This window comes from Balaenoptera physalus (assembly GCF_965194825.1).
Source record: "Balaenoptera physalus genome assembly, chromosome: 15".
Taxonomy (NCBI): Eukaryota; Metazoa; Chordata; class Mammalia; order Artiodactyla; family Balaenopteridae; genus Balaenoptera; species Balaenoptera physalus.
This window is the reverse complement of record NC_138894.1, coordinates 21718021-21733269: the sequence shown is the minus strand read 5'-3', so window position 1 is coordinate 21733269 and position 15249 is coordinate 21718021. Positions and strand designations below refer to the sequence as shown.

General features: G+C 37.2%; 1 protein-coding gene and 1 long non-coding RNA gene across 4 annotated transcripts in view; one reads left to right on the top strand and one right to left on the bottom strand.

Annotated features, from left to right (window-relative positions):
* LOC309643308 overlaps nucleotides 1-15249 on the bottom strand; it is a 997346-nt gene that overhangs the window by 684603 nt on the left and 297494 nt on the right. The gene's annotated exons all lie outside the window — the stretch shown is intronic.
* CTNNA2 (catenin alpha 2) overlaps nucleotides 1-15249 on the top strand; it is a 1185886-nt gene that overhangs the window by 1089891 nt on the left and 80746 nt on the right. For all 3 annotated transcript variants that reach the window (XM_082425912.1, XM_082425913.1, XM_082425911.1), the window contains exon 12: nucleotides 3407-3607. In XM_082425912.1, the coding sequence (XP_082282038.1) occupies nucleotides 3407-3607 (201 nt within the window). The remainder of the gene's footprint in view (nucleotides 1-3406; nucleotides 3608-15249) is intronic.

Genomic DNA, 15249 nt, shown 5'->3' with positions numbered 1-15249 from the left:
GAGAGTTGAATTCTTGGGTTTGGCTCACAAAATAGCAGGGATCTAAGATCTGAAAAAGCTGTTAACTCAATCCCATAAAAAGTTTCGTTTTGTTTTGTTTGCCTTTTTCTCTTTTATTTGTTTGGTTTTTTTGACTCCAGGGTCTTGAGTTTGTTTCATTAAAAAATCCAGAGACTGAACTTTGCTTTTGAATTTAGAAACTATAGCTTTAAAGCTTATAATAATCAGGTAGTTTGGTCATCTGTGATTTTTTAACAAGATTACATCTTTCCTGAAATTGTAAGGTTGCAAAAATTCAAGGAAGTTTACCACAAAATACGTTGCAGTCAAATGTTTTATGATGTTTAAAAACCATGCTTTACATCCAGGCATCTGAAGTACCTAAGGGGTTTATCCCAGCAATGGAATCATCTCTGGAATACAGGTGCTTTTTATTATTACTTTCTCTTATATGTTATTTTCTAGTTGGAACATCATTCCTCTATCTCCTTACTTAATGAATTCTTTCTCCTAAAAATACCTTAGGATAAAAATATATAATTGATTGTCCCTCTTCAATGGGCATGTTTATTCAGGATTTCTTTTTTGATTGCCTGTGGTAAGGCACTGTCAGGCATGAAAATATGAGTTAAGTGTGGATTCTGCCTTTGAATAATTCACTGCCCTTTTTGATAGATACTAGACCAGAGTAATTCCAAACCTGTGAACCCCAGACCTGAGGGTGTAGGGACTAAGAGTGGAGAAGTTATTACAAGGGGTCCAGGAAAACCATATATAGACCAAGTGTCATCTTTTGATCAAATAATATGTCTACAAGAACAATATAGCTCTTTTCAAGTGCATTATTGGTACTTAGATTAATAAAGTACAAATTTATTTTAAAACATTCTTTATCATAGTGGCTTTTACATATATATCATCCACTGGTATAACCACTATCATGAAGGAATTGTAATTCATTTTTTTATAAAAGGGGTGCCTCTAATTGGGTAAAGTTGGGAAATGCAGAGTAAACTATCTCAACATTTCATAAAAAGAGTTGATGAAGAAAACTGAGTCAGTTAGTAAACTGCAAATTAGTAAAATTAATATTTTATTCACACATGATTAATGTGACTAACCATTGAACAAATTAATTGGCAATTCAATTAAGAGCAATGCTTTTGATATCATGGCCTCCTTCAATTAATGTATACAGTTGACCCTTGAAAAACTTGAGGGTTTGGGGCACCGACCCTCCCTCCACACAGCTGAAAATCTGGGCATAACTTTACAGTGAGCCCTATAGATGGGAAGTTCCGCATCTGTGGATCCAACCAACCTCGGCTCTGTAGTACTGTAGTACTTACTACTGAAATAAATCCATGTATAAGTGGACCTGCACTGTTCAAACCTCTGTTGTTCAAGGGTCAACTGTAGTTATACCTATGAAAGCATATTCTTTTTCTTGCCTCCTAATTAAATTAGTTGTATATTTTAGTTTGGAAATTAGATTTTAAAAACTATCATTTCATTTTAGGATATTAGGTCATGAATGGGCTTCTTACATTTTAAATTTTGTTAATTCCAGAGACATTAGTATCTAATGTAATTGACAGATTCCTCTGTTTTGCATTCAATTCCATCTTTAAACTATGCACAGAAAAATGGTAGCTATGCTTATTCTTACATTATGTTAGTCAAAGAAAATGCCTGTTTTTGACATGAACACCCTCGCAGTTGCCCATTTTCGGGGACCACGACATAATTTAATTGTCTGGAGGAATCCAGCAGGGCAGTAAGAGAGACCTATTTGAATCAAACTTCTGTATTTAAAATCCTGTGCCAAGTTTCATTTGAGTAAACCTTTTTTTTTAAGGTGTCCTTTTCAGTGAGTTTGCATGATCCAATCCAAGATATCATAAAGAGGTGATTTCAGAAGTTCCTTAATCAAAATGAAAGCCTTTAAGTCTCTATTTTCACAACTGTCTTTCTCATTTTCTCAGGAAGATATCAGCATTCAGAAAATAACTTCTTGTGAGTTTAAGATATCTAAATATTAAAATTTCAACATTTCATTTTTTTTCTGTTCCAATTTCTATGTGAAACTAGAGAATGTAGAAATCAGAAATTTATAAATAGTTAAGTGAGGAAATCATATTGTATGAGGTCAAATAGATGTTCCTTTATGAAACGTGTTATACTTTGCAATTTTCTATCCAATGTCCTATAAAAACAAATATTTTCTCTGAATGATTTGTTTAATGAAAGAAGGAGAGATCCATGGGAGAGATTGGGATTTGCTGAGTACCCTCCCATCTCTGCTTCTTTAGGAATTTATAAATCAGAACTAGCTCTAGAAACTTCTTAAAGAGGTAATCATTCAATTTAGTCCTTTATTAACTATTCATTGAATAGTTATACTTTCTTAAGGGTTACCAGATTACTTAAGACTACTTCCAATCTTGTTCTATTATTCTGTTGTGTGTGTATATGTATATTTTCAGCTTAAGTTCTTTTTTTTTCCTCAGAGTACTAAACTTTTTGAACATTTCCTTAGAATTCTGTTTCTAAAGAATGTTCAAGGGACATAATAACAGATCTCACATTGGACATGGAAAATACAAAATTGCACACTTGCAAAACTGTAAGGGACCAGATTGTGTGTTTCCTCTAGGCTGGTAGAGAGAAAAGCCTGTCATCCTGCCTGCTTGGATTCTGCTTTGGACAATGATGGAGAGTGATCCCTGACCTTGACTCCAATCTGAGGGAACCAGCCGCAGACTGGATTGTATTTCAATTGTGGGGAACTCTGTGATCCTCTTCACCTGACCAGTTTCCATTGCATATACCTTATGCATGACACAACATTGGAAGACTGATGGGGAGATATTTGTTCATTTTAAAGTCTCCCTTAAATGTTCCCTCAGTAAGAACATGATCCAACCCAAAGTGCAACTCTGGACATGTCTAGAAACGTTGCTGCTTGGTGACTTCTTGTTCGCTGCCACTACAACTCTTAAAAGACCTTTTCACCCAATAAATCTTAAACACTGAAACAAAGAAAGAGATATTTTTAAAGTTGGTGGTTCTCAAAGTGTGGTCCCCAAACCAGCAGCATTACCATCACCTGGGAACTTGGTAGAAATGCAATTTCTTGGGCCCAACCCCAGACCTAGTGAATCAGAAACCCTGAGAGAGTCACCCAACAGTCTCTATGATGCTACAAATCCTCCAGTTGATGTTCAGGTTTGAGAACAACTACTGTAATTATAAACTATGTTCTTTAAATATAATTTCAATGTTATTAGGCATGTATTGAGATTTACAAGGTGATGGCTTGTGAGCTAATGAATCTATCTTCAATAGGTTTTTAAGTGTGTCAGTGGTATAAAATCATATAAATGTGTATGTGTCCTCTCCACAGAAAATCATATCTTGGAGGATGTGAATAAGTGTGTGATAGCCCTTCAAGAGGGGGATGTGGACACTCTGGACCGGACTGCAGGGGCTATCAGGGGCCGGGCAGCTCGAGTCATACACATCATCAATGCTGAGATGGAGAACTATGAAGCTGGAGTTTATACTGAGAAGGTGCTGGAAGCTACAAAATTGCTCTCTGAGACAGGTAACCATGGATATTAGGTTTGACCAAAATGTCAGCACCATGATTAATTTCCATACCTGAATCAATCTGTTTCATTGTTTCCCATAGGTCTTTCTGCTTCTAAATTACACATGATCATAAAAAGGGTGCTCTTTATTTCTTGAGTTTGAATTGGAATACTTTAGCAGAATAATAATTTATGGTTTTACGGTGTATACTACTCTACAGTTTTTATATATAAGCATTTGATTCTCACAAGGACCTTATGAAGTAGGCAGATTTTTATTATCTCCTATTATGAATGTGAAAATGGAGTTTTGAATCAGTTAAGAGACTGGAAAAAGGTCACGAGTCTAGAAAATAGTGAATATGTGACTGGAACTTGGAATCTTGAACTTGAAAAACATTTCCCTGTCTATTTCTTGAAAGGATAAGAAAGGACCATGGACAACCAGGGAGAAGCATAAAGGCTTTAGGTAGTACATGGACATGAAGTAATCAAAGGAGGTAGTGGTTGCTGAAAAAGGGTTAGACTTTAATATATGCCCTGCTCCTCTGGCAAAGGCTTGCATGCCCTCTTCCAGGGGCATGAGGCTGCCCACTGGGGAATCACGGTCGTGGTGAGACACAGTTACTTATGGGAGCCTGTCATAGCTCTCTGGTACACTGAGATGGAAAAAAGACTTATTTCTACTGAGTTAGCACAACAACCCATAACTTTGGACAGTTGTGTCAAAGAGTAGCCTATTTTTAGTAGTTTTTTCTCTTGACTGGTGTCTCTTGGCTTCAGACCCTTTCTGAAGTCCCTCATGCCTTGTGTATTTGTATATATGGGGGAATGAGAGTAGAGAGAAAGTCCAGGGATGGAGAGAAGACAAATAGAATTAACTCTATATTAGATGGAGTTATGAATGGGTAATGAATCAGGTCCTCTGTATGCACAGAAGAAACTTACCTCAGCATCAGTGGGAGTTTTCATGGGTCTATATATGGAATTTGGAACCCATTAGGCTTTTAAAAATAGACATATCTCTGAAAGGTCAGATACAGCAGTGTTCCAAGTTCTACATAATAAGACATGTTAGTAGAAACATGTTTCCTTCTAAAGGGAAAAGGTTATTTACAAAGACTTCTGTAGCTATTTGTTAGTCTAGAATAGCAAGGAAAAACAACAGATAAACAGACATTGGTTGCTCTCTGAAATATAAGCAGAAAAGGACTAGTGTAATATCACATAATAAAGAGCACATCTAGGGATTGTTTCTCTTGAGAATCTTCACAGACTTAGAATTAGAAATAATAGCAATAATAATACGATATATCCATAATTCAAAAAGAGTCATGTACCACAATGTTCATTGCAGCTCTATTTACAATAGCCAGGACATGGAAGCAATCTAAGCATCCATCGACAGCTGAATGGATAAAGAAGATGTGGCACATGTATGCAATGGTATATTACTCAACCATAAAAAGGAAACGAAATTGAGTTATTTGTACTGAGGTGTATAGGCCTAGAGTCTCTCATACAGAGTGAAATAAATCAGAAATAGAAAAAAAATACTGTATGCTAACACATATATATGGAATCTAAAAAAAAAAAAAAAAGTTTTGGTGAACGGAGAGGCAGGACAGGAATAAAGACACAAACGAAGAGAATAGACTTGAGGACACAGGGAGGGGGAAGGGTAAGCTGGGACAAAGTGAGAGAGTGGCATGGACATACACTACCAAATGTAAAATAGATAGCTAGTGGGAAGCAGCTGCATAGCACAGGGAGATCAGCTCAGTGCTTTGTGATCACCTAGAGGGGTGGGATAGGGAGGGTGGGAGGGAGACACAAGAGGGAGGAGATATGGGGATATATGTATACGTATAGCTGATTCACTTTGTTATAAAGCAGAAACTAACACACCACTGTAAAGCAATTATACTCCAATAAAGATGTTAAAAAAATATGATATATCCACATTTTAATTAGCTGAAATTCAGCACTATTTTTTTTTTTTTTCAAATAGGCTTGCCCTTTGCATTCAATAGAGCAACACAATGCAAGTCATACAGTATTTCTTTTCTCATTTGGAATAATTAGAAACAGTTATTTTACTCTCCAATTTAAGGACATTTTTTTCACCCTTAAGGAAACCCTGTCACATTTTTGGAGCTCTCAGTTACTGGCCCATTACCTCGATTTTGTTACAAAGTCTCAGCTTCCTTTGGTATATCTGGCACATAGCAGCATTTCCTTGGATCTGACACTGAGTGAAGAGTGTCAGAGAAGGGTGGAGGACATGGAGACAGAAATTTCAACTCATGACTGGTTGGAATGATTACTGCCACAGGTGACATGCAGAGCATATTGCCAACTTATAGGTGACTTTGTGCACACAAAGACTTCAGCATTGTTCAAGAGACATTTTAGATTTCTTTCTTATTGAGCCTTGGGGTGCTTTAATAAATAGAAGGAGTGGTGCCTATTGGGTCAAAATCGACATAAAGGCAAGGGCAGTGTGCCTAGTTGATGGAAATATTTTAACATAATTTTCACCCAAAGTCTTGAAATGTAAATGATATTCTATTAACTGAAAAAAAAAAAATCAATGAAACAGAGCAATCCATCCTGGACTGTTGTTGCTAATGAAGATTTTGCTCTTATTTGTCAATTTTCAGATCTTTAAAAATTCTCATCTCAACCCTTCTTTGCAGTGATTGAATACTTGGGGTACTTAACTAAAGGTACCTTCCTGATTCTGATGTCCACATCCAATTCATAATTGAACAGAAAAGATAAGCAAGACATTTAGATTCTTTCTATTTTTCAGCATCTATTGAAGATCACTAGGAAAGAAGCCAGGTAGAAGAGAGTGAAATAAACAGTTTATAAATAACTAGTAGAAAATGAAATACATGTCAAGGAAAAGTAGATATTAGTGGGCTAAGAACTAAAATATACAAGGTATATAAATTATTTTGCTTCTGTCCCCAATGATTCTTCTCTTTCCTAAACAGGAACAATATAGTTTCTTTATGGGTAAGTAGAGAGGTTGTCAAAGAAATGAAAGCAAAAACTTTAGCTGTGAGTAGAACAATTGACATACACACGGATTCCTCATGGAGGGAGAATGCCTCTGCTCTGAAGCCAGCAGGGCTTAAAAGAAGGGATGGTGCTCTGTCACAATCCCACTGGTCATCTGAACATGTGGAATATGAGGTTTAAAATGTGTGATCTATATGGTGACTTAATACCTAGCATTTCTCAATAAGAATTCATAGCACAGGGAGACCAGCTCAGTGCTTTGTGACCACCTAGAGGGGTGGGATAGGGAGGGTGGGAGGGAGGGAGACACAAGAGGGAAGAGATATGGAAACATATGTATATGTATAACTGATTCACTTTGTTATAAAGCAGAAAGTAACACACCATTGTAAAGCAATTATACTCCAATAAAGATGTTAAAAAAAAAAAGAAATTTCTCTATAAGAAACAAACTAAAAAAAAAAAGCTTTAGCTGTTAAAATTCACTGGTTGCTAATTAGAATTGTTGGGTGATGTACTACACACATGGAGTTTGAGGAAGAACATAAGATCAGTTCTGTGATTATGGTTATGCAGAGTTTTGTAGGTTATATAGATTTTATAAAATGGATTAGTCCCCTTGTCAGTGTCTGGCTATGCTAAGGAGGGCTACGTGCTTCAAATAAAAACTCATATACAGATCACTAATACCCAAATTTCTACCTTTGGGCTAACATTTTGCTCTTGATTTTTAAAAAAATCTTAGTGCAACGTTGAATTGGTCACTTTTTTATGCAAGTTTATCAAACTTTGTCCTGAGAGTACATTTTATTTTGAGGAGAGAACATGGAGCAGTAGGCAAGGAGTGGAAGGTGACAAGAAGAAGGAAAAAAAAAAAGGAAGAGTCCAGGACATGGAAGACAAAGCATCATGTTTTCTTTTGCCTTGCCACCAACCTACCAGGTTCTGCCCAGCTTTATATCTGAGTTGTTAAAGACCCTAAGGCAGAAGTTCTCAACCTCTGTATTATTGACATGTCAGTCTTGGTAATTCTTTCTTGGGGTGGAGGCAGCTGTCCTGTGCATTAAGGGTGTTCAACAGCATCCCTGCACTTACCCCACTAGATGCTTATAGGACCTCTTCCCTTTCCCACTTCAAGTTGTGACAATCAAAATTGTCTCTAGACATTGCTAGATGTTCTTGGGTGGACAGAATAACCCCCATGGAAAATAGCTGCCACAAGAGAAATAATATTCCAAAATAAGAGCAACTTTAAACAAGACTAAATGGAGCCTCTGCATGATGGCCATAGGGTACGGTGAAGGGAGTGGAGTGAGAGTCTATTACCAAGCATGAAAAAAAAGGGGCAGAATGCTCAAAAAGTCTTGACTAGACCAGGCTTTGCTGCTAATGGGGTTTTCAAATACAGGCCAACCTCTGTTTAAACATGCAAATGATGCAGGGGTGGGTCTCCGTAGAGAGAACTCCCACTTTACCTTCACTGAGAGGCTAGAAATTGAGAGAGATCCAAAGAGTGATGAAACAGTCTGTAGTTAATTTTCCATAAATTACTTTACTTAGTAAAGAGTAAGTAAATTTTTTTGAAGAGTGCTTTTTGTCTTGATATGAATGCTGAGTTAATTTGAAAACACAATTTTGTTGATTATTAGTATGTTAAAATTCTAGGGCAACATTACATAAAAATTTACCTATTTATTTTTTTATAAAACTAATCTAGGCAGATGAAAGCACAATAAACTTGATGTACATCAGACTCATTAAATACTTACATATTTGATAAGCTCTTCAATAAAACCTGAATTATAGCAAATTGCCAATAGCTTGGTAGCGAGTGCACCCAACGAGACCCGTTTTCAGAGATCTCATTTGCAAAGTCAGATTGCTGTGGAAAGTTGAGGGCCCTGAAAGTACATTCAATGATATTATGTTTAAAGTAGCTCATTCTTCACAGAACAGATTACATTGAAATGCCATTTTTGTAAATTTGACGGCTGATGCAAATTTGTGGCAATGTCAACATCATCAGGTTGAGAGATCTTTGAGATGCCGGCAGTTCTTTCTTCAGAGGGAACCCAAAAAGAATAGAAAAAAATAAAGTCTTTTTAATGAGGATTCTGTTATTAAGCACTTTGTAAATGAAAATGAAAATTCCATTATTTTGGAGAACACGTGGGCCAAACAGATGGTATAAATTTTTTCAAGACTTTTTTTTTAAAGAACAGTTAAATGTTCACAGCAAAATTGAGGGGAGGCTACTAAGATTTCCCATGATTCTGAATCAATTCCCTTGATTCTGTACATGCATGGTGTCCCCCATTATCTACATCCCCTACCAAAGTGGTGCATTTGTTACCATTAATGAACCTACACAGACACATCATAATCACGCAAAGTTCATAGTTTACATTTTGGTTCACTCTTGGTGTTGTATACTCTATTATATTTGGACTAATGTATAATGACATGTATCCATCATTATGGTTTCATACAGTGTATTTTTCACTGTCCTAAAAACTCACTGTACTCCATCTATTCATCCCTCTCTCCCTCCCAATCCCCTGGTAACCACTGATCTTTTCACTGTCTCCATGGTTTTGCCATTTCTAGAATGTCATATAGTTGGAATCAAATAGTATGCAGCCTTTTCAGATTGACTTCTTTCACTTAGTAGAGACGGTATAATTTGTAATTTTATGCTTCTGTTATGTAAAATTTTCATAAAAGAGGTTTTTTTTACAGCATTCCTATGTATTTTGCCCAGTAAGAGGAACAAATAGAAAGCACCCAAACTAGAAATGATAATGAGGGGTACCATTATGTCAGTACAATGTATAGATGAAATCCAGGTAAGGAATCAGAAGAACTCAATTCCTTGACTTCTAAATGTGACCTTACACAAATTAGTTAATGCCCCTGAGCCTCAAGCTTCTCATGTATTGCCTGATGTTTCATCATCCAAGTATGGTCAATATTATTGATTTTGGGATAAATGCTTCACGTTTCTTGGCTTCCTCATGACTGCACTCAACATGGACAATCACTGCCCATGAATCCTCTGTATAAACCCTCTTCTCCATCCAGACATGTGTATTTATTATTTTCCAGTTAAAACACATCCATGCTGTTCCCACTCTCCTTCCTGTCATCTTCCCCATTTTCTCCTCCTCCTCTACATCTGTGTATTGAACTTATCCTTTAAGATCTGACTCAAGTCTCAGCTAGAGACAACAGGGATCTATTTCTATGAGTCTGTTGACATTTAGTACATCCTCTTCAGTGTCAATGGTCCACAGATAGATTGTCACTTCCTAGAGGCAGGTGTTCCTGTACGTGCCTAGGGCCTAGACAAGTATTATCACATCATTAGCCTTTAATATGTATGCATTGATTAAATGAATACAAAAAATTAATATATGACCTTCTTTTTCAGTAGAGAATATGTCCACTAGCAGCAGCCTTAGGCTTATAGCTCAAGATTCCAGGATAAGTAGAGATACTTGTTTTCCTCCTACTTGCTACACGTCAAAGAAGAGCAATCTTCTTGGCCACTTGGGGGTATGCTTATTTCACTTGGACTGATTTCTGTTGCTAGCGGGATCAAGTTTTACCATTGGACATGTCTGGGTGACCTGCCTATCCCCGTGACCAGAGGCAATGGGTATGGACAGAAGTAAGATCAATATCAGAAGAAGGCGGTAAGGACAGATTATTGGGAAGACAGAAATATTAGATATTAGAGATAGGAAGGACTATTACAGTCTGTCATTTCTCCGTGACTGACCTTGAAATTAAATTATGAAAGTAATGAATTTCCACAGAAGATGTAATGACTGAGATTCAGTTCAGCCTAGACTTCCTAATATATTTTAAATACATTTTAATATAACCCTTACTATTGGTGTAAAGCATTTTATTTCTCCCTGAAAGGTCAAAATGATTACAATATGGAGGAGATGTCTTACTAAGTGGTGGTTGTGCTAGTCTTGGAGGTGGGAAGTCAGAAGTGTAGGAGGAACGAGAAGGAAATTTCATTCATTCAATAGCCCTTAAACAGGCAACATGTAGTTTGTCTCAAAGCCTCTTCCATATGTCTGAAACCTACATACTTGAAGTATTGTACAGATCTGGATGATGGTTTTTAATATCAGTATTTATTTGTTTTATCCTGAATGCAAATGCAAGGTTTCTTGCTCAGAGAGCAAACTTCTTTCTTAGTAACAATAACGTTGCCAGTTCCCTATGCCTCATTCTACCTCTCAAGGCACTATGATAAGGTCAGATAAAGTCTGCCCACACGAAGGAGGTCCATACTACCTCCACGAAATTATGAATCTGAGAGTTTATATAGCAATTGGTGCTCAGCTGTCTCCCTCCCCTCCTGAGAGGGAGAGAAAAACCTTCACTCTTTCATGTTAATAAACTCTCTCCAAGAAATGTCCCCAGGTTGTTACAACCCTTTCGAATATAAATGAATGGCTCCTGGTTTTATTCCCTTTTGAAATGTAAACACATATCTCTGGGGAGATAAACCCGTAAATCTCTTTCCAGATCATTTCACCATCTTAAGACTGCTATTGAGTCATACCTTGAACCAGGTTACCATTTTTTGCTCAGAAAGTCCTGGCCATGCAGAAATATGAAAATATCTTCTCTATACTGGCTTGTTTGTAAGTAATATGTTCTGCTAGAATTCACACATGACCAGCTCTCTCAGCGTGAGGGTCTGAAGAACCATCTGAGAAGAATACAACTTGAGAAAATAAGAGAAACACTTTTTAAAAAAAAATATTTATTTACTTTATTTATTTTCATCATTTTATTTTATTTTATTTTTTATTTTTTGGCTGCCTCGGGTCTTAGCTGTGGCATGCGGGATCTTCGTTGAGGCACGCAGGATCTCTCACTGAGATGCGCAAGCTCAGTAGTTGTGACGTGTGGGCTTAGTTGCCCCGCGGCATGTGGGATCTTAGTTCCCCGACCAGGGATCGAACCCATGTCCCCTGCATTGGAAGGCGGAGTCTTTACCACTGGACCACCAGAGAAGTCCCAAGAGAAAAAATTTTAGCCTGATAATAAACTTCTAACAAGGAAGTGGAGGTGGGATAGGATGGATATAGGAAGGCTCACAATTACACATTTATGGAGCAACATAGTGGAAGAAACAGCACTTTTCTAGTGCCCAATTTTCAAAGTAAAACTAAAAGGAAGACATGAATTTCCAGTTCTGTGTGAGTCACATCATAGACTCAGAATCCTGGGGACTGCAAACATGATACTTCTTTGTCACTTCAAGGATATGAGGGATCAGCATCCATGGTAGTGGCCAAGGAATGGCAGAAGGGCCAGTGCTGGGGTCCACAGGAATTGGTGGCCAGGGTGTATTAACTGGGCACAAGTGAGGCAGCAGTAAGTTCCTTTTACCCAGAATCCCTACCACGCCAGCAATAGGTGTTGGAATCAAAGAAAGGAAGAATATGTCAACAATCACTTGAATGGGAACATCATAGAATATTCCAGAAATAGTTTGATTAGGAAAAATAAGAAACTATGCTTGTAGTTGGGATAACATATGGACATAAGAACCAGAAAGATTCTGGATATTCCTATCAAACTGACCACAAAATTACCTCCCCACTTGGTTTGCCTTTCTATATTTTACCTGTTCTCTAACACTAGCTGATTTCTTCCTAGAGAAGAAGCGAAGTCTTCTGTAACCATACCAGCCAATCCCACTCCTCTGTGCCCCATTACTCACTGTCACTCATTAAGCTCCTACTAGGTGTTGCGAACTCTGTGTTTGCCCATTTTTCTGTCTTAAGGTACCTCTCTGTTCTCTGTCCCCCTTCTATTTTCTATCCAGGAGTGTGTGTGTGTGTGTGTGTGTGTGTGTGTGTGTGTGTGTGTGTGTGTGTATGTGTGTGTGTGTTGCTTCCTAATTTAATTTTAATCCCTTGAGATCTGAGACTACCTCTTCATTTCCTCCAGCCTCGATGAAAGTTGAAGCTCAAAAATGTTTATTAATATAAATAAACATAACTGACATAGAATAATACCTTATTTTAGGGGTTTTTCCCTTTCTAAAAATTACACGCTTAATGATCAAGATCAGAATCTTTTAAACTAAGAGCAATAGATTCCTAGCAATTATTTTATTACATCTTAAAATTTAAAATCTCACTGATGCCAAAATTAACTATTTATCAAGCTAGGTTTCTACAAACACTGTAAGCTAAATAAGACATCATGTTCAATTCTTTACTCATTCCTTAAGTTTCAGAATGAAATGTGCCATCCTTTCCTCTTAACTTATAAACGATTTGTGATTATTTTTGAAATGCTGATTTTAAAATGTAAGAACTTTCCAAGCAAGCATTTTCTTTCCCTGGGGAAAGGAATTTGTGTCTAGACAAAAGCAGATGCATGCTGCCTGATTCTCTTAGGGTAGTTATCGTGGACAGAATTTAGAAGATTTTTTTTCCTTCTTCTAAGCAGTCCTTTTTCATCTTTCATCAAACAATTCAACTCATGGGTTATGTATGGCCTTCTGGAGCTTGAGTTTGATTTTGATGTTTGAAATGTACATTATAATTTTCCAAACATGAGTTTATGAAAATGGCAGCCTTTAGGAACTCCCACAGAGGGAACAGATGACTGACTCTGACGAAAGAAACTCCAAGAATATACACAGCATGGAAGAATTAGGACTAGCCAGGAGGATGCTGATGGTTGTCTGGAGAGGTAAAAACAGCTGACAAACAGTCACCAGGGAATAGGGAGCAGATTAAGCTGGGCTCCTTTTGTCCTGGCTCCTAGCTTCCAGAGCTCAATATCTTCTAACTTGATTAAGAGTTATCAACAGAAAGCACAGTGAAAGCTAGTATACCACTGGCCTAGACAGAGAATGATTTCAATTTAGAGAGTTTAAATATTATTTCCATACTCCCTCCTCCACATTTAAAAAACATTTGGGAATACTTTACTCAAGATTCACATCCAATCAATCAACTAATATAAAATAGTAGTATGCATTTGAGGTAGAAGGAAAACACTTTCACAAGAATATTAGGTTAAGCTGAGAGGTTTTTTAGAAATAGTGTGTAATTTGAGGTAGGGAAGCTGGGTTTGATTTTTTTTTCCAGTTATGAGCTTTTTGGTAGTCTCTAACTTTCAAAGATTTCCTTTCTTCATGGATCTGGTGAGGTCATACTGTAATACAGTGTTTAACACTGGCTTTCTTGGCAATGAAGATAAAATGAAAATTCTAACAGTGTGTTTATAAAATCTTGTCCTGAGGGCAGATTTCATAGGAAATTCATTATTAAAAATGCAAAACCATCAGAAGGATGATGTAGTCCTGCCAAGGAGAGAGAAGGGCATAAAAGCAGGGAAATTCAGTTTTCAGATAAATTGTACCAACTTCCCAATTTTCAGAGATTTCAACACTAATTTGTATGCTATTTTCAGTTTAATTCACTCCCACAAGGCCCACTTTTTGGTGATGAATCATGCACGTAGTTGTACTTCCAAGCTCCATCCAAAAGAGACAGGATGATTTTGCCTGCTGTAAACAAAGATAAAGGGGGTGTGGATGGGTAGATACAAAGGGTCATGGTGTGTAGACGACAATTACAAGAAACATTTACTGTGAACCTTGTGTGCTTGGCACAATGAGAAGCATCTTACATACATCCCACTTTTTAGTCCCTTGAAGGCAAGACCATATTTATTTTATTTGCCACTTTATCCCCAGTGACTAAGTACAACCTATGTTTATATTTAAAATTGTATATAAAATTTGTAGAATGTATTATTTTTAAACCTTATGTAAAACCAGAAGGCCAGCTGTTTTACACTTGTGTAAACTGAGGCTCAAACTGGTTAACTTGTAAATAAATATAATCAAATATCAAGATTCAATTAAGCTTCTGCCTGAGTGCAATAAATATACCAGAAACCTAGACCAGCATAGCTGCTACAAATGAATGAACAGAAATTTTAATATGACCTTCTATTTTTACTGTTATTTCTACTTCTGACATAGCATATTCTATTAGTTATCTATTGCTGTGTAACAAATCACACCAAAGCTTAATGGATTAACATTACAAACATTTACTATCTCATAGTTTCTGTGGGTCAGGAGACCGGCACAGCTTAGTTGGGTGGCGTTGCCTCAAGATCTCTCGCAAGGATGCAATCAAGGTATGGGCCAGGGCTGCAGTCATCTTAAGGGTCAATTGGTGAAAGACCTACTTCCAAGCTGACTCACGTTGTTGTTGAAAGGCCTCAGTTGCTCATTTCTTATTGGACGTAAGGCCTCAATTCTTTATTGGCTGTTCACCAGAGGCTTCTCTCCATTACTTGCCATGGAGGCTTTTCCATAGACCAACTGGCTTCCATCAGGGTGAGCAAGTGAGAGAGCAAGAAAAGGCAAGCAAGATGGGAAGCCAGTACCTTTCTGTAACCTAATTACCAACATAACACCTTATCCCCCTTTCTATATTCTATTGGTTAGAAGCAAGTCATTAGTTCCAGCCCACATTCAAGATGACAGGATCATACAATGGCATGAATACCAGGAAAGAATGGCTCATCTCAGAAGCTGACTACCACACATACATATTTG